This window comes from Ranitomeya variabilis, chromosome 3, assembly GCF_051348905.1.
Source record: "Ranitomeya variabilis isolate aRanVar5 chromosome 3, aRanVar5.hap1, whole genome shotgun sequence".
In the NCBI taxonomy this organism is placed as follows: Eukaryota; Metazoa; Chordata; class Amphibia; order Anura; family Dendrobatidae; genus Ranitomeya; species Ranitomeya variabilis.
Window position 1 is genome coordinate 541472154 of NC_135234.1, and position 19238 is coordinate 541491391.

Genomic DNA, 19238 nt, shown 5'->3' on the forward strand with positions numbered 1-19238 from the left:
GAGCTGCAGCTGCAACAGGTAAGTATCATCCTGGGGGCCATATGCTGGGGGCCAAATGCTGGGGACGAAATGTGCGTGGCCAAAATGTACCCAGGGGCGAAATGCTGGGGATGAACTGCTGGCGGTGAACTGCTGGGGGTGAACTGCTGGGGGTGAACTGCTGGGGGCGAAACATCACACCCTAAGCAATTTTATAATTAGCTTTATTATAAAATACCTTCTCCCTATCCAGCTAATCTCTAAATGTTTATTTTTTACATCACTTCCTGTCAAATGTTTAGTTTGAGAGGAAACTCGTATGAAGCATCATTAGGGGGTTGGGGCTGCACTCAATTCCAGCAGCACCTATCGCCCCTCCTGGGACAGGACACCAGTAATGTTGGGAAGGTGCAGCAGTCACTTACTACAGTGTCTGCGGATGTTCAGTGGTACGGGAGCCCCGCCTATATTTTGTGAAATCCCGGGACCCAGCACTTCCATGGTTTACATTGCGGTGGACTCTAGGAAAATGGCTGCCGAGGGCAGCGCATGCACAGATGGAGATCTGGGCACCAAGATCTCGGAAGATGAGATCTCAGCGTCAAGATCTCCATCTGCTCATGCGCTGCCCCGGGCAGCCATTTTCCAGAAGTCCACCACAAAGTGAACCATGGAATTACGGGAGCTTTGGGTTTTCACAAAATGTCGGCAGAGCCCCTGCACCACCGAACACCAGCAGCGTCACACATCCAAACACCCCTTTCTCCCTGTCTGGGTCCGCAGCATTGCCCCACTCCTGCCTCTGCCAGCAGTGGCCCTGGGACTTCACCGCAGCCACCACCCCCGGCAAGCAATAAGACACATGGATTGTAAGAAGCACTACCACTTTATTATAAAAAAGTTTTTTTTCCTATTTTTCTCCTCAAAATTTGGGGTACGTCTTATAATCTGGTGCGTCTTATAAACCGCAAAATACAGTAATTTGTTTTTCTACTAAAGTATTGTTTAACCCCTTACCGACCTCCGTCGTACTATTACTGCGGAGGTCGGATCCCCTGCTTTGATGTGGGCTCCAGAACTGAGCCCACCTCAAAGCCAGGACAAGTCAGCTGTTTTGAACAGCAGACATGTGCCCGCAATAGCAGCGGGTGAAATCGCGATTCACCCGCCGCTATTAGTTAAATGCCGCTGTCAAATGCTGACAGCGGCATTTAGCCGGCGCTTATGGCCACGCGGCCAGAAATGAGAGCATTGCCGACCCCGTCACATGATCGGGGGTCAGCGATGCGTCGGCATAGCAACCGGAGGTCTCCTTGAGACCTCTATGGTTGCTGATGACGGATTGCTATGAGCGCCACCCTGTGGTCGGCGCTCATAGCAAGTCTGCAATTCAGCTACATAAGAGCGATCTGATAATCGCTGCTATGTAGCAGAGCCGATCAGGCTTTGCCAGCTTCTAGCCTCCCATGGAGGCTATTGAAGCATGGCAAAAGTTAAAAATAAAGTTACAAAAAAAATATGAAATAAATAAAAAAAATCTAAAAGTTTAAATCACCCTTCTTTCGCCCCATTCAAAATAAAACAATAAAAAAAAAAATCAAACCTACACATATTTGGTATCGCCCGATCTATCAATAAAAAAAAAGGATTAACCTGATCGCTAAATGGCCTAGCGAGAAAAAAATTTGAAACGCCAGAATTACGTTTTTTTGGTCGCCGCGACATTGCAATAAAATGTAATAACGGCCGATCAAAAGAACGTATCTGCACCAAAATGGTATCATTAAACGTGAGCTCAGCACGCAAAAAATAAGCCCTCACCTGACCGAAGATCACAAAAAATGGAGACGCTACGATTATTGAAAAATTGTGCAATTTTTTTTTTTCTAGCAAAGTTTGGAATTTTTTTTACCACTTAGATAAAACGTAACCTAAACATGTTTGGTGTCTATGAACTCGTAATGACCTGGAGAATCATAATGGTAGGTCAGTTTTAGCATGTAGTGAACCTAGCAAAAAAGCCAAGCCAAAAACAAGTGTGGGATTGCACTTTTTTTTGCAATTTCACCGCACTAGGAATTTTTTTCCCATTTTCTAGTACACAACATGCTAAAACCAATGATGTCGTTGAAAAGTGCAATTTGTCCCGCAAAAAACAAGCCCTCACATGGCCATATTGACGGAAAAATAAAAAAGTTATGGCTCTGGGAAGGAGGGGAGCGAAAAACGAGAACGCAAAAACGGAAAAGGGTAAGGTCGTGAAGGGGTTAAGATCCAAATTTGTCATTTTCCCAAGAGGTAATCGAAAAAGAATTTGTTATACAACATCTCTTAAAGTACCCCAAATCTGGTTAAAACTACTGTTAGAGCACACAACAGGGCTTAGAATGGATGGAGGGCTAAATGACTTTTGGAGCACAAATTTGCAGATGCCATGTTGCATTTGCAGAGTCTCTGAAGTGCCAAAACAGCAGAGACACTACAAGTGATCCCATTTTGGAGTCTAGACCCCTCAAAAAACTTATTTAGAGATGTGGTGAGCGTCTAGATACAACAGGGTCTTCACAGAACGTTATAACATTGGGAAGTGAAAGCAAAGTTTTTCCAGTAAAATGTTGATTTAGCCCCAACTTTGTTATTGTAATGCCTGCTGCAGCGCAGAAGCACATAACCTGCACCAGGTGGTGCAGGTGAATAAAACAGTTACACTCACAGTGAATTCACAGAGCAGCATGCATAAGACACTAGGTGGCAAAAGAGTAGTCAGAAAAGGCCGGGTCAGCGACAGAGAAGGAACGAAGTACCAGAGGTCACAGCAATACACATGGTCAGAAACAAGCCAAAGAAGTCAGAGCCGAACAGGAGCAGGAAAGCCAGAGATGCAAGACAGTTAAACAGGTCAGAGGACAAGCCGAGTTAAATACCAGGGGGTCAGAACACACAGAGCAAGTACTACAACGAGTGAAGTCACATAGGAACACAGGAACTGGACCTAGGTAAACAGGCAGAGGACAAATCAGGGTATAACGGGTCAGCTGCTCAAGCTAAAGACAGGAACTATAACTGACACTGCTTGCAGGTAACAGCAGCCAGAAATAGCCAGACCCATCCCAAAACGAGGCAAGGAAGATTAACCCCCACATGACCATCCCGGGGAGAGAATAATCCGAAACAAACCCTCGACTGGATCATGACAATTATTTTAATAGACGTAACAGGAGAAAATGGACACCACAATTTGCTGTTTAATGTCTCCTTATTATGCAGGTACCCTATATGTGTCACACAGTTTGGGAATATTGCAGGGCTTGGCAAGAAAGACGCATTATTTGACTTTTGGAGAGCAAATTTGACTGGAATGGATTGCAGATTACATGTTTTTTTGGGATGCCAAAAAACAGAAACCTCTATAAGTGACCCTATTTTGGAAACCAAACCCATAAAAAATTAATCTAGTGTATTGAGTATTTTAATCTCACTGGTGCGTCACACAAATTTTTTAAGAATGGGCCCTGAAATAAAAAAAAAAATCATTTTTTTTCTGCTAAAATGTTACTTCAGCCTCAAATTTTTCACAAAGGGTAATAGAAGGAAATGGACCTCAAAATGTGTTATACAATTTATCCTGAATGCAGCAGTACCTGATGTGGTTGTATTCTACATAGCAGGGCTTGGAAGAGAATGAGAGTTATTGACTTTTAGAATGCATATTTTGTTAAAATATATTGTGGGTGTCATTAGAAAAGCCCATGCACTGTCAGAGTAGCTACAATAAACGCATTTGACCCAATGTTGGAAACTACACCCTCAAGAAATTTATCTAGGGGTGTAATGACTATTTCAGAATTTTATAAAAATGAGCTGTGGAAATAAAAAATTACATATTTACACCTAAAATGTTACATTAGCTGCACATTTTTAATTCACACAAGGGGTACTAAAAGAAAGTGAACACCACAATTTGTTATGCAATTTCTCCAAAACGCAGTAAAAGACCATATGCCATCAGAAACTATTGATTGTACACATGACAGAGATTAAAAGGAAGCGGCGAAATTTGAAAGCACAGATTTTGCTAGCATAGTTTGCGGCCGCCATCTGCAGAGCCCATAATGTAGCAGAAAAGCATTGACTATTTAGTCCCCACTGGTGTTTTCCAGAAAAGAAAAGCATGAAGTGGATGTTACAGAGTGAAAACTGCAAATATGCCAGCTTAGTGTCCAATAAATAATGTCCTACTTTTTCTTCTGGAGAAGTGCGTCCTGTTAATTAAGTGGGCATTTCCTGCTACACCATTTCCTTAAATATTGATGCTGTGTTTTAGGCACACTGGGGAGTTCAGAAAAGAAGAGGAGGTACCGTATTTGAATTGGGGAGCACAAATTTCGCTGGATTTTATTTGGGGAGGGAGGAGTCATTTCACTTTTCAAAGGCCTTTGAGCTAGGAGTGAAGTGGAAGCCCGCTGTGCGGGGACTTGTTTTTTTTCCCAGGATGAGTTGAAGTTTTTTATTGGTAACATTTTGATATAAATTACATTTTTTTTATTGTTTTTAATGCTAGTTTCACACCCTGGGCTCTGTGCTGAGCACTTGCACGTTTTTCAGATTAAGGGCCCCTTTCCACTTGCGAGGAAAACGGATGCGTGCAATCCGATTAAAAATCGGATTGCACTCGGACCAATGTTATTCAATAGGTGTCTTTTCTTTTGCGATTTTTTTCTCACCCGAAATCGGACTGAGAAAAATCTGGATCGGCTGAGAAAAAAATCGCAGCATGCTGCGTATTGCTGCGATTCTCGGACGAGACTCGCCAATGCAAGTCAATGGGTGCGAGAAAAAAATCGCACAGCACTCGCACCATGCGAGTTCTGTCCGACTTTTACGCACCAGTGTCCTTTGAAAAGCCGGCAATTCAGTGCGGTGTACAGTAAAATCACACTGACAGGTTAGAATAGAGAAGATATATGCACATAGAATAGGTATATATACATATATATATGTCAGTGAGACACCTATATATGTATATTTATATTTAATGCAGCGCTAGATAGCTTAAAAGCCTCTAATTCAATTGCCGGCTTTTTCCTTCTCCTTCACAAACCCGACATGATATGAGGCATGGTTTACATACAGTAAACCATCTCATATCCCTTTTTTTATTACATATTCCTCTTCACTAATGTAACAAGTGTCTGTGTGCACAATTTGGGGGCTCTAGCTATTAAATTAAAGGGTTAAATGGCGGAAAAAATTGGCGTGGGCTCCCGCGCAATTTTCTCCGCCAGAGTGGTAAAGCCAGTGACTGACGGCAGATATTAATAGCCAGGAGAGGGTCCATGGTTATTGGCCCCCCCGTGGCTAAAAACATCTGCCCCCAGCCACCCCAGAAAAGGCACATCTGGAAGATGCGCCTATTCTGGCACTTGGCCACTCTCTTCCCACTCCCGTATAGCGGTGGGATATGGGGTAATGAAGGGTTAATGCCACCTTGCTATTGTAAGGTGACATTAAGCCAGATTAATAATGGAGAGGCGTCAATTATGACACCTATCCATTATTAATCCAATTGTTTGAAAGGGTTAAAAAACACACACACACATGATTACAAAGTATTTTAATGAAATAAACACAGCGGTTGTTTTAATATTTTATTGCTCTCTCAATCCATTAGGAAACCCTCGCTTGGCAAAACAATAAACACACAATATACATACCTTCTGCTGACCCTTCACGTCCCACGAAGTAATCCATCTGAAGGGGTTAAAATAATTTACAAGCAGGAGCCCTGCTAATGCAGTGGTGTGCTCGTGCTTGTAATTCCCCGGTGAATGAAGGAAATGTAGGTCAATGACCTACATTTCCTTCAGTCGCGGTGATGCACCCCCTGGTGGATGTCCTCATATGACCTGGAGCGTGGGAAAAAGTTCCCAGGCTGCAGTTCATGAGAACATCCAGCAGGGGCGCATCACCGCGACTGAAGGAAATGTAGGTCATTGACCTACATTTCCTTCATTCTCCGGGGAATTACAAGCCCGAGCACACCGCTGCATTAGCAGGGCTCCTGCTTGTAAATTATTTTAACCCCTTCAGATGGATTACCTCGTGGGACGAGACGGTTCATCAGAGGGTATGTATATTGTGTGTTTATTGTTTTGCCAAGCGAGGGTTTCCTAATGGATTGAGAGAGCAATAAAATATTAAAACAACCGCTGTGTTTATTTCATTAACCCCTTAATGACAGCCAATACGTCTTTTAACTGACCTGAGATATATGAGAATAGCATCCCCATACAGGTGACAATCCAGCAGCTGTTGAATGTACACTATAGCTGACAACTTGCTGCATCAGCCACGATCAATGTTGGAACCATCCATATCTGTTTAACCCCTTAGATGCTGCTGTCAATAGTGACTACATCATTATAAATGGTTAACAGAGTGTGGGGGCTTCCTCTTTATCCAAACTGGTGCCCCCAGATCATGATTTTTTGGTCCTGATGTTTGCGATGGCAATTCACGACCAAATAGCGGCCTTAGAGTCTGGCGGCTGTAGTAATCTGTTCAGAAGTTAGAGGCATTTAGGTGGTAAAAATACACATTTTCATTTCTGTCATGCCACTTTGCATTAATTCCTGTAAAGCACCTGAAGGGTTAATAAACTACCTGACTGCAGTTTTCAATATGTCAGGGGGTGCTGTTTTTAAAATGGTATCACGTTTGGGAGTTTCCCAATATATGAGACCCCTAAAGTCACTTCCAACATGGATAAGTCCCTAAAAAAATAAATTTTGTAAATTTCCTTGATAAAATGAAAAATTGCTGCTACATTTTTAAACCTCCTAAAATGCTAACAAAATAAAATAACATTTTACAAATGGTGCTAATATAAAGCAGACATCAGGGAAATGTTATTTATTAATGGTTTGATGTGGTATGACTATCTGGATTAAAGGGACAATCATTCAAATTTAGAAAATTGCGAATTTTTTAACATTTTTCTCAAATTATTTATATTTTTTATAAATAAACACTAAACATATTGACTTAAATTTACCATTATCATAAAGTATAATGTGTCACGAAAAAACATTCTCAAAATCACTGGGATTTGTTAAAGCGTTGCAGAGTTATTACCACATAAAGTGACACTGGTCAGATTTCAAAAATTTGGCTCCGTCACTAAGGGGTTAAAATACTTTGTAATCATGTGTGTGTGTGTTTTTTAACCCTTTCAAACAATTGGATTAATAATGGATAGGTGTCATAATTGACGCCTCTCCATTATTAATCTGGCTTAATGTCACCTTACAATAGCGAGGTGGCATTAACCCTTCATTACCCCATATCCCACCGCTACACGGGAGTGGGAAGAGAGTGGCCAAGTGCCAGAATAGGCGCATCTTCCAGATGTGCCATTTCTGGGGTGGCTGGGGGCAGATGTTTTTAGCCACGGGGGGGCCAATAACCATGGACCCTCTCCAGGCTATTAATATCTGCCGTCAGTCACTGGCTTTACCACTCTGGCGGAGAAAATTGCGCGGGAGCCCACGCCAATTTTTTCCGCCATTTAACCCTTTATTTGAGCAGCTACAGCGGCCAAATTTTGCACATACACACTATTAACATTAGTAGTGTGGAATATGCAAAAAAAATGGGGATATGAGATGGTTTACTGTATGTAAACCATGTCTCATATCATGTCGGGTTTGTGAAGGAGAAGGAAAAAGCCGGCAATTGAATTAGCGGCTTTTAAGCTATCTAGCGCTGCATTAAATATAAATATACATATATAGGTGTCTCACTGACATGTATATATGTATATATACACATTCTATGTGCATATATCTACTCTATTCTAACCTGTCAGTGTGATTTTACTGTACACGGCGCTGAATTGCCGGCTTTTCAAAGGACACTGGTGCGTAAAAATCGGACAGCAATACGGATGTCATACTGATGTCATACGGATGGTGCGATTAAAAAATCGCATGGCACTCGCATAACACTCGCATGACACTCGCATGACAATCGCATACGTTCCATCTGTTTTTTCGGTCCAGATTACGGACCGTTTTTTATCTTGCAAGTGGAAAGGGACCCTTAGACGGAAACCCTTTAAGGAACCATTTACTATTATGAGGTAGATTGAGACACTTTAGATTCCATCTGGCCTATGTTACAGTGATGTCCTGTCCTTATAATGATTCACGCTACAGGGGTCGACCACACTTTTATGAACTAAAAACATGTCTAAATGGATCGAGGACAGATCAGAGGCCAGGCAGAGTCTAAAGTGTCTCCATCTTCCTCACTATAGAGCGCAGTATTTGCTGAATTTCTTTTGAGGGGCGAGGAGCCATTTCCCTTTTCCAGAGCAATTGTATACCAGCAAAGTGGAATCCCCCTATATTTTCTTTAAGGCTATGTGCACACGTTCAGGATTTCTTGCAGAAAGTTCCTGAGCAAAACCGGACATTTTCTGCAAGAAATCCGCATGCTTTTTTTCGCGTTTTTGATGCTTTTTTGCGTGTTTTTGACGTGTTTTTTCCGGAGCTTCCCAATGCATTAAATAGCAGGAAAAACGCAAAAAAGCCGCAAAATTAATGAACATGCTGCGTTTTTTACCGCATCATGTGCACAAAAATTGCGGAATGCATTCTAAATGATGGGATGCATAATGTATTTTTATAGTGTTTTTATAGCAGAAAAACGCGAAAAAAACCGCGAAAAATCCGCAACTATAATGAGGTAGCAGAATTACTCTGGACTCCGTCTGGCCTCTATTCAGTGGTGTCCTTCTTTTAAGAAGTGCACAAAACTGTGGTCAACTGCCCTTTTATGCAATCCTAAAAAGACGGAGACCGCCGGAACACAGTGCCTCCATCTGCCTCATTATAGAGAATCTTCTGCCAGGGGTTCAATCTGAATCACGTATTTCAGAGATTTACACGGAAACCCCGGATAAACGTCCGCAGAGCTAATCTTTGCAATCTTTGGGAGGCAGAATGAACAAAACAGAAGGTGATGAATTGGCTTTATATTTTTTTACGGCGTTCCTCATGCAGTATAAGTGATTAGACGACTTTATTCTTCGGGTCAGTGCGATTACAGCGATACCAGATTTATACTTTTTTTTTTAGTTTGGCTGCTGTCACACACTAAAAGACGTTTTTATTGCAAAAAAAAAGTTTTGGCATCACCATATTTTGAGAGCTAAAATTTTTCCATATTCCAGCCCACAGAGTCATGTGAGGGCCATTTTTATGCGGTACAAGTTGACGTTTCTATTGGTACCGTTTTCAGACACATGAAATTTTCTGATTGCCTCCCAAAAATAGGAAAGCAGAATGAACAAAAATTTGCAATTCAGGAATTTTTTTTTTTTTTTGGGGGGGGGGGGGGGGTCGGTGTTTATGTAATTCTGCTTGTGGTAAGATTGATAAGGCAGATTTATTCTTTGGGTCAGTACGATTACAGCGATACCACAGTTATATTGTTTTTTAATGTTTTGGCGCTTTTACACAATACAAACTATTTTATAGAAAAAATAATTATTTTTGCATTGCTTTATTCTGAGAGCTATAGCTTTTTTATTTTTCCTCTGATGGAGCTGTATGATGGCTTGTTTTTTGTGAGACAAGATCAAGTTTTCAGTGGTTCCATTTTTATTTACATTCGTCTTTTCAGTTGTGTTTTATTCCACTTTTTGTTCTGCGGTATGATGAAAAAGAATTGTTTTTTGCCTTGTTTTTATTATGGTGTTCACTAGCGGGGTTAACTAGTGGGACAGTTTGATAGGTTGGGTCATTCTGGATATGGTGATACTAAATATGTGTACTTTTATTGTTTTTTTTTCATAAAAATAATCAGTCATGGGTTGAATATATTTAGATTTTTTTAATTAATATTTTTAGATTTTTAAAAAATATATTTTTAAGATTTTTTTTTAACTTCTTTCTGACTTTTTAAAACTTTTTTTTACTTTATCCCACTATGGGACTTTAATTTTTAGCAGGCTGATCGCTTGAATAGCATGGGGATGCAGCAGCATCCCTATACTATGCAAACTGTCAGCGCTGCCCTGACAGGGTAAGTTGCTCTGAGCATGATCAAGCAACTTTCCTAGTTCTGGCGATCCGGACATCGTCATGGGTCACCATGGCAACGATCGGGATCCCGTGTCATGCCGCGGGGTCTCCAATCGAAGGGCAGAAGGGCTGTCATCCCTCTGACTGCTCCCAAAATGCTTGCACAGCCCGTGTGAACGCAAAATCGCCGGAACATATCCATATGTCCCAGGATAACAAGACCCAGGTCACAGGGTTGTATGGACGTCTCAAGTGTGAAAAGGGTTAAAAGGTTAACACATGAAGCTAGATAGTAGAAAGATAATATAGACGTTAGATCCAATGTGTATCTGTCATGTTTTGAACATAAAAAACTTACAGTATTTGGGAAAATGTAAAGCATTCTGCAAAATCATCGGAGTTGAAGATGATATAGCACATCTGCTTTTTGATGATGCATTTAACTATTTGATAAGATTTTTAACCTCATCAACTCATTTTTAATTCTTATAAACAGCTGTAAAAATAAATATCTGTTTTTGATGTATTTTGTAAAAACATTTAAAATGTGAGTGCATAGTAAATAAAACATAGAACAAGTTAGAGGGAATCAGTCATGAGTTTTTCCATAGAAAAGCCACTACCATAACATTCTTTGGCATTTTAACACAGCAGGCTCTGTGCTCTGTAATCAGTGACGCTGCTACCATTAGGCGATTTGAGCTCTTTGGCTCAGGCGGCAGAAGAGAGGGGGCGGCAGATTCTGTAGTTCCCGGCCCCTAGGGGCCCCCAGCCAGGAGCGGACATACCGCCAATGCCACTGCTCTGGGGCCGAGAGGTGGAGGGTGGCCCCTGCAGGCAGGCCCCGTATCATGTAGCATCAGGCCCCTGTCACTCCCTCCTCTAATCCTGCCAACACCCTCAGCTGGGGAGAGAGCGGCGCGGGAAGTGCAGGACTTCAAAAGGGGGGGCGTGTCATGCAGGGAGAGACGCTGGCCAATGAACGCTTTCCTCACCAGACTGAGGAGAGCGCTCACTGGCTGCTGTCTCTGTTCTCCTGCATGGCGCATCCCAATGGAGACTGGTGAGTACTCAGTCAGGGGCCCCGCAGCACAGCACGCAGGAACATCAGTGGAGGGAGAGCAGGACTTACAGTGTCTTCTCCCTCCACTGCTCTGTTCCCAGCAGGCTGCAGCATCTCCGTCCTCACTGTGAAGAGATGGGGGAGGAGCTCACTGCACGGGACAGCACAGCAGCACCAGGGGGCTGATATCAGTCTGCTCTGTGCCCCATCCCCCACAGTGGGGTCTGCAGCCCTCTCCAGCTGAACTGCCCTCCTCCAAGGCTCCTCTGATCACCTATACAAGATTAGTATGTGTGTATGTATATGCTTGTATATGTATGTATGTGCATCTGTGTATGTACAGTGTGTGTGTATCTATGTGAATGCTTCTGTGTGTATCTGTGTATGCATGTACAGTATATGTGTGTCTGTGTGTATAATATGTGCTTATCTGTATGTGCGATATATTTGTATGTATATACGGTATGTATGTTTATGTGCATGTATGTACAGTATATGTGTATGTGTGTACGGTATGTGTATACTTTGTGTATATAACTGTATATGTATGTACGGTACAAGTATGTGTACCTGTATGCATGTACGGTATATGTATGTGTATCTATGTGTATGTACGGTATATGCGTGTATGTATGACGGTATGTGTATCTGTGGGTATGTACAGTATATGTATGTACGGTATGTGTGTGTACGGTATGTGTGTGTATGTACGGTATATGCATGTGTGTATGTATAGTACATGTATGTATGACAGTATATATATATGTTTATCTGTGTGTATGTACGGTATATGTGAGTGTTTGCATATACAGTATATGTATGTGTATCTGTGTGTATGTATGTACGGTATATGTATGTGTATCTGTATGTATGTACACTGCAGTATGTGTGTTTGCATATAAGGTATATGTATGTGTATCTATGTGTAACATATATATTTATTACAAACACATACTATATATATATATCCATCTCAGTGAAAAAATATAAATATATATATATTTTTTAGAGGTGTGGGGCCCAAAATAGAACTTTTGCTATGGGGGCCCTGTGATTGCTATGTACGCCCCTGCTTGCAGGGCAGTGATAATGAGGGCAATCTGACTTGTTTCTCAGAGCCGAGGCTCCAGGGTGCCATTGCCAGATTGCCATCATCATAAGCAGTGTATCAGGCAGGAAGGGGGGCCCAGACAGATTTCTTGAACAGGGGCAACAAGCTATTAGAGTCCGCCCCTGCCCCCAGCCAGTGGCGTGTCGCTAATAGCAGCACACCATGTAGCTGCTATGGGGCCCGTGAGTCAAAGGGGCTCGCCCAGTGCCAGTGAAGAAGGAGCAGTGGGTGACAGGAAGCAGGAGCCGGCTGCTGCGGCTAAAGCCTGTGCCCGCTGCTAAAGAGAAATTCATAGTCACTGCTCCCCACACCCATACTCACTCCCACCACTATGCACTGAAGCCGGTGCCGAGAGATGGGAGGGACTATAGGAGTGGAGAGCAGTGAATATTCATTTCACTTTAATAGCGGTCACAGTAGCCGCAGCTGCAGGCTTCCTGCTGCTAGGTGATCACATGTGCCCGCTACTAAAGGGAATGAATATTCACTGCTCTCCACACCCATGAATACAATATATATCAGTACATGGTGGCCATAATGCTGTAGGACTGCATTATATTCTGTTGGGGACTGCATTATGTTCTATGGGGGGGCTGCATTATATTCTATGGGGGGTTGCGTTATACTATATGTCAGTATTATATTCTATATGGGGACTGCATTATACTCTGGAGGACTATGGGAGTGTATTATACTCTATGGAGAACTATGGGGAGTGTATTATACTCTATGGAGGACTATGGGAAGTGCGTTATACTATATGGAGGATTAGAGGGAATATATTATACTATATGGAGGACTATGGGGAGTCTATTATACTATGGAGGACTATGGGGAGTCTATTATACTTATATCTTATGGGGCCATAGCACTTGTGCAGCACTATATAGGGCAAATACTTCTATGGAGCATCTTATGGGGCCCTTATTACCCTTTATGCAGGATTATATGGGGCATATTTGAATATGGAGCATCTAATGGGGCCCATCAAACTTTATGGAGCATTATATGAGGCTCCTGATTCAATATGGATATTCAAAAACACTTAACCTACTGATGTCTCAATTAATTTTACTTTTATTGGTATCTATTTTTACTTTTGAAATTTACTGGTAGCTGCTGCATTTTCCACCCTAGGCTTATACTCGAGTCATTAACTTTTCCCAGTTTTTTGTGGCAAAATTAGGGGGGTCGGCTTAGGCTAGTTTCACACTAGCATTTACCTGATCTGCGGTGGGCTGCAGACTTCCTCCGTGAAGCCCCGCCCCCCCGCCGCACCTCCGCCACTAGCTCCTCCTACTTCTGCATGCGGCCTGTGTACCTATATTTAACATTAGGTACGCAGGTCGTGCCGCAGTATGCGGATGGTGCCGCATGCGTCGTTTTGACGATGCGGAAAAAAAAAAATGCTACATGGCTGCGTCTACGATGGTCGCCGCATCGTCAAAACGGAGGAAGTCCGCAGCCCGCCGCAGATCAGCTAAATGCTAGTGTGAGACTAGCCTTATACTCGGGTCGGCTTATACTCGAGTAACTGGATTTGCGCTGCTAGGTTTTTTTTTTTATAAACCTCCAGGGTCAAGTGCCCGCCCCCCCTCCAGCAGGGACTGTGGTGGGGTGGGGGGCGCCATTTTTCCGTTCGCCTCAGGCAACAGAGAGGCTAGGTTCACCCCTGTCTGTAATGACTGTGTACAGTGCTGACATTACAAGGCAGAGAGTGGACACTGCGCAAGATGCCAATGGGATCACTTGGTGCTCATTAGAATGCAGTGCTGGGCAACGTTCAAAGCTTTTTTTAGGTAAACAGCACTTACTGGTGGATTTAGCAGGCTTGTTATGAAGGCTGAAGACCCTGGTGGCAATGGCTTTTACAGGGATAATCAGATGACAAGTTCCCTTTAAATAAAAATAATCTTTTTGACATTTCTAAAATATCAGGAGAGTAAACAGTTAAGTAAGAATTAAAAAGATACAAATGACTACACCTAGCTTTTCCATTGCAGGTTAAGGCTCTGGATCTAGTGAACATCTGAACCGTGAAGGGAAAGACATCAAAAACACCATGCTATGTAATTATGTAATTGTTATCTCACCTTGACAATTCCTCGGATGTGCATTTTTGCAATCATCTCTGCAGTGTAAAGAAACATCAATAGGGTATCCAGGGCAATTGTCACATACTGAAGAGGAGGATAATGTTCAAAGGTCTTTGGGGTGTTCATACACACGGAAATGACACTGATAATTGCACAAATGCGTAGTAACGAGTGCACCCACTGGAAAAAAAACAGTTTAAGGTAATTTTTTTAATGTGAATGGTTAACGCTACATGACAAGTATAATTTCAATTTTCAACCAAGCACAAGCTATAGCGTACTTTTCTTAAGAGTTTTCTGAACACTGTGCTGCTGAACTATATCCATGGCAGTGGAGTTAAAATCCAAAAGTAAAAAAGATCTTTAACATACTGCATCTTAAAATGGTAAATCTATGTATGATTTACATTTTATTCTAAGAAATCGAGGGCCTGATTCCGCAAAACTTGTGCGCCAAAATCCTGGGGTTAAAATCTTTTGAAAAGTTGCAAAAATATGGTGCAAAAAATTTAAAAGCTTATGGAGTTTTTGCTCAGCTCCAACAAAGTGGGCACGGTTTGGGGACAGGGGTGTGGTGCCTCTCGCTCATCATTTCATAAAGAACAGGGGCATTCCTTATGCCACACATCTTACTGCAGGCCCCGAATGGAGTTGGATTAGTGTTGTGATGCACATAGATGTGCACGCCACTGGTCTGACGGTCCTGATTCATTAAGAGGCATCTGACTCCAGAAAGCCACAAACAATGCCAGTCTTGATGAACTTGGACCTTGATTTTTTTATTATTTCCAACTGCAATTAGATAATCCATTATTGTATAATAAAAAGGGATGGCCCCACTGCACTTTACTGAGCTGGACATTTAGGACAAGCACTGGGTGGCAGGTAGCGGTTGGTCCCCCCAACTGCACCCATGTTCCCCTCTAAAATACTAATCCAATATCTCTACATCATCAGAACATAGGAAATCCACAACCACTTATGTACCTGACATTTCAGGTGACTTTTAAAAATAAGCTGCTTGGGTGTGTACATGAGGAATACCACTAATTTCTGGTAATTATAAGATTTGTATCCTGCATTTTCTCCATTGTAGACTGTATTTCTCTGAGCTGGTGGGTGGAGAATAGCTGCTACAGTGGTGTTCAAAAGTGCTGCATAGACTTGAAGAAAACTATATATTTCTTACTTTTGCATCTCCCCAGTGAAACTGGTGTAACACATTTGTTTTTGTAAATCCTCAATGTGTGCCCTACTCATTTTTGCATGTACCAAGTGTATAAATTGTTATGGTATGTGTTTTATTGATAACTTTTTTACAGCACAACTTACCTACATGAGTAAAGTGTGTAGAACGGTAAATAGGTTTGTAAGTTCTACTTTCGATGGAAGTTAACACAGACTTACATTTTAAGATTTATAATTTTTTAATTAATCCAGGGCCTTGGAAATAGCTTTATAAATCCATGTTTTGCTTTTAATACTTTATTGGCCAGACTTTGCTCTTGAGCATCAATTTGCATCTCTGTGACATTGAGTGAACAAGCTTCTGCAGATATTTGAGAGTGATGATGTGGTTCCAGGCCAGTTTCAGGGCTTCAATTAACTCACGCTTGGTCCTTGGTTGTTTTCTAGATATCCCTAATGATACCTTGTGCTACAAATTTAAAATTGGAATGCGGTCCGGGGACTGAGCTGGCAAGTCAATAGTAGCCACCTTGCTCTTTTTTTCCACTATTGCTGTCTTAGCTCTGTGACAAGGAGCATTATCATCCTGGAAGATGTAATCCCCAGAAAACAGGTGTTGAGAAAGGGAGCATCTTCTTATGAACAATGTCTATGTATTTTTTTTGCATTAACCATACCCTCCACAATACGAAGCCTTCCAACACCTTTGGCTGTGTAAGGGGGTGTGCAGGCGGCTGGTTTGAGCCCTGCATTCCTGTGCATGCCTACCTAATGAAACTGGGTACTTTTTGTGTTTGCTGTGTGCCCTGTGTGGTTTATGATATTTGACACTGTTTAATATGATAAGGGCTGACACTGTTCCGATATCTGTGTTTTAGGGACAGGAATAGGGACAGTCAGTGGCAGTGGTAGGTCAGCATTGGTAAGGGTTATGGCAGTGTAGTTGCGGGTTAGTGTTAAGGGGGTGCTGTAGAGTAGGAGATTAGATTGTGTTGAGAACTGGTTTCAGTCAGAGTAGTGACAGTTGAGAAAGGGGCGGAGCCAGTGTAGTGGCAGGGAGAGTGCCTTCCTGAGGTAATTTTCAGTTAGTGGGAGGAGCTAAAGCTGTGTGAGGAGAATTGTTCTAGAAGGAGTTGTGACAGAAAGCTGAAGAGAGCAACAGTGTAGAGTTAAGAGAGCGAGGCAGCCTGGAAGAATCAGTGGCTAGTCTGTGGGTTACCTCCCGTGACATCCGGGACTTACGGTCCGAACAGGAATTGCAGAGGCAACCTGAATTTTCACCAAAGATGGGGAAAGTGGACGGGGAGCACTCAGTATCAGCTAGCTGGATGGTTCAGGAATCTGCGGACCTGGGAGCCATGGTGCAGGAAGAAAGGCTGAGGGAGCAGACCAAGGAAAATGCAGGAGATCGATTACTCATGTATTGGGGAAAATGGATGGACTGTAACTGTTATGAAGATGCACGAGTTAAGTAAAGTTTTATTGAAAATGAACTTGGACTTTGAGAACATTTGTGTGTGTCTGCGACAGATTGGAGCCCTGTATGCTGTGAAGGATTCTGACCCACAGGTGGGTGAAATACATAACACACACAGCACACCACAAAATGGACATGATATTTCTGTAGCGGAGCGTCGGGGTGTGATGAGGAAGCAGCAGCAATCCCTCGGTACGGCTACCACCCTGGCCCCCGTTACAGCTGCCAAACAGCGCTAGACCATTGTTTTCATCAGACATTTCACAAAGAAACTCAAACACTCTGGCTTTGACTCTTCATGTGGGAACCTTCTCGCAAGACTTGCCATCATTTCCCAAAATGCAAAAAGTGCTTTCATCACTAAACAGTACATTCTCCCACTTCCCCTTTTTCCATTTTGAATATTTCAATGCCCACAGTTTTCACCTTTGTCTTGCATGGCTGTCATCAATGGATCCTTTCGGGCCTTGAGGCCTCTCAAACCTGCTATCAAACATCTCTTCCTAACAGTTGATGTTGAGACATTGCACTTTACTTGCCATTCTGATAGAACCCGAGGAGAGGTGAGCTTTCGATTGGCAAAGGATGCTCTTATTAGTACTCTATCCTCTTTTCTCATTGATTTTCTGGGCCAACCAGATCTGAGCCTGTCCTGAGTTATGGTTACAAGAACTGATATAGTTAGTTAGCTGGTTGCTAGTGGTCATAACCAGGGATCCATAAGATCCTGCAATGCCTGCACATGGGGAAAGAGACATAGCGAATCAAAAAACTATACTACATTTCTAAGTGGAGGTATTTTCTAATATTATTATTATTATTACACCTACTACAAATTGGGACAGGATCTTGGAGATGGAAATACCCATTTAAAGCAGCAGATGTCTTTCTATGTGATTGGCTGCTCCATCCAGCTTATGATTTGTCACACGAACATCATCTGTGTTTGGCTAATTTTGGATCTGAATTTGTACAATATTTAGCTGTGCTTTTAATTCCCATATTGTTGCAGAAATTGCAGGCAAAACTGCTTCAAAAGCTAAAAATATTACAAAGAGAGAATTCAAAAATTAATTCTTAACAAAACCCATACATAATATATCATATTAGTGTTGAAGATATTTGACAGAAAATGTTTTGAACGTGAAACATCTATTTATCCTATGCCTGTGCATGACTTTTGAACACCACTGCTATGTTGTATTCCATACACAGTACATACAGACATGATGGCTTTCTGCTCTCTTGTCTCCATGTAACACATATTCAGCATGGAGGACATAATACAGCAGAAATGAGCAGTGTAGCTGTGAATCCAAGACTGGAGTGAAATAAGACACTTATTAAAAGCTTCAGAATGTATTAGTTTCTCAGACAATGTCAGTGCCTTTCTCTGCTCCAACAATCTCCCCTCTACATAAGTTATTCAGAGAAGTAATCAGCTGGCATTCCATCTTGCTCTGACCAAGATGGATTTGATTTTTTTCAGGAGCAAGAAGGGGAATAGAGGAATGGTGACTCAAAGTGGAAAAAAGGCATATCGCTCTGATAAGATATATTAGGCTATGTTCCCACAATGAGTTTTGGACGCTGCATATTTTTGAAAGAATGCAAGTAACCTATCTAACTTAATGGGTTCAGAAATGCTGCAGAAATTCTGCAACATTATTATTATTATTATTATTATTATTTATTGTTATAGCGCCATTTATTCCATGGCGCTTTACAAGTGAGGAGGGGTATACATAATAAAAACAAGTACAATAATCTTGAACAATACAAGTCATAACTGGTACAGTAGGAGAGAGGACCCTGCCCGCGAAGGCTCACAATCTACAAGGGATGGGTGAGGATACAGTAGGTGAGGGTAGAGCTGGTCATGCAGCGGTTTGGTCGATCGGTGGTTACTGCAGGTTGTAGGCTTGTCGGAAGAGGTGGCTCTTCAGATTCTTTTTGAAGGTTTCGATGGTGGGCGAGAGTCTGATGTGTTGTGGTAGAGGGTTCCAGAGTAGGGGTGATACGTGTGAGAAATCTTGTATACGATTGTGGGAAGAGGAGATAAGAGGGGAGTAGAGAAGGAGATCTTGTGAGGATCGGAGGTTGCGTGTAGGAAAGTACCGGGAGATGAGGTCACAGATGTAAGGAGGAGACAGGTTGTGGATGGCTTTGTACGTCATGGTTAGGGTTTTGTACTGGAGTCTCTGGGCAATGGGGAGCCAGTGAAGGGATTGACAGA

General features: G+C 42.2%; 1 protein-coding gene across 4 annotated transcripts in view; it reads right to left on the minus strand.

Moving 5' to 3' along the window:
* NALCN (sodium leak channel, non-selective) overlaps positions 1-19238 on the minus strand; it is a 930735-nt gene that overhangs the window by 843241 nt on the left and 68256 nt on the right. For all 4 annotated transcript variants that reach the window (XM_077297076.1, XM_077297075.1, XM_077297074.1 and 1 more), the window contains one exon: positions 14335-14517. In XM_077297076.1, coding sequence (XP_077153191.1) covers positions 14335-14517 — 183 coding nt within the window. The remainder of the gene's footprint in view (positions 1-14334; positions 14518-19238) is intronic.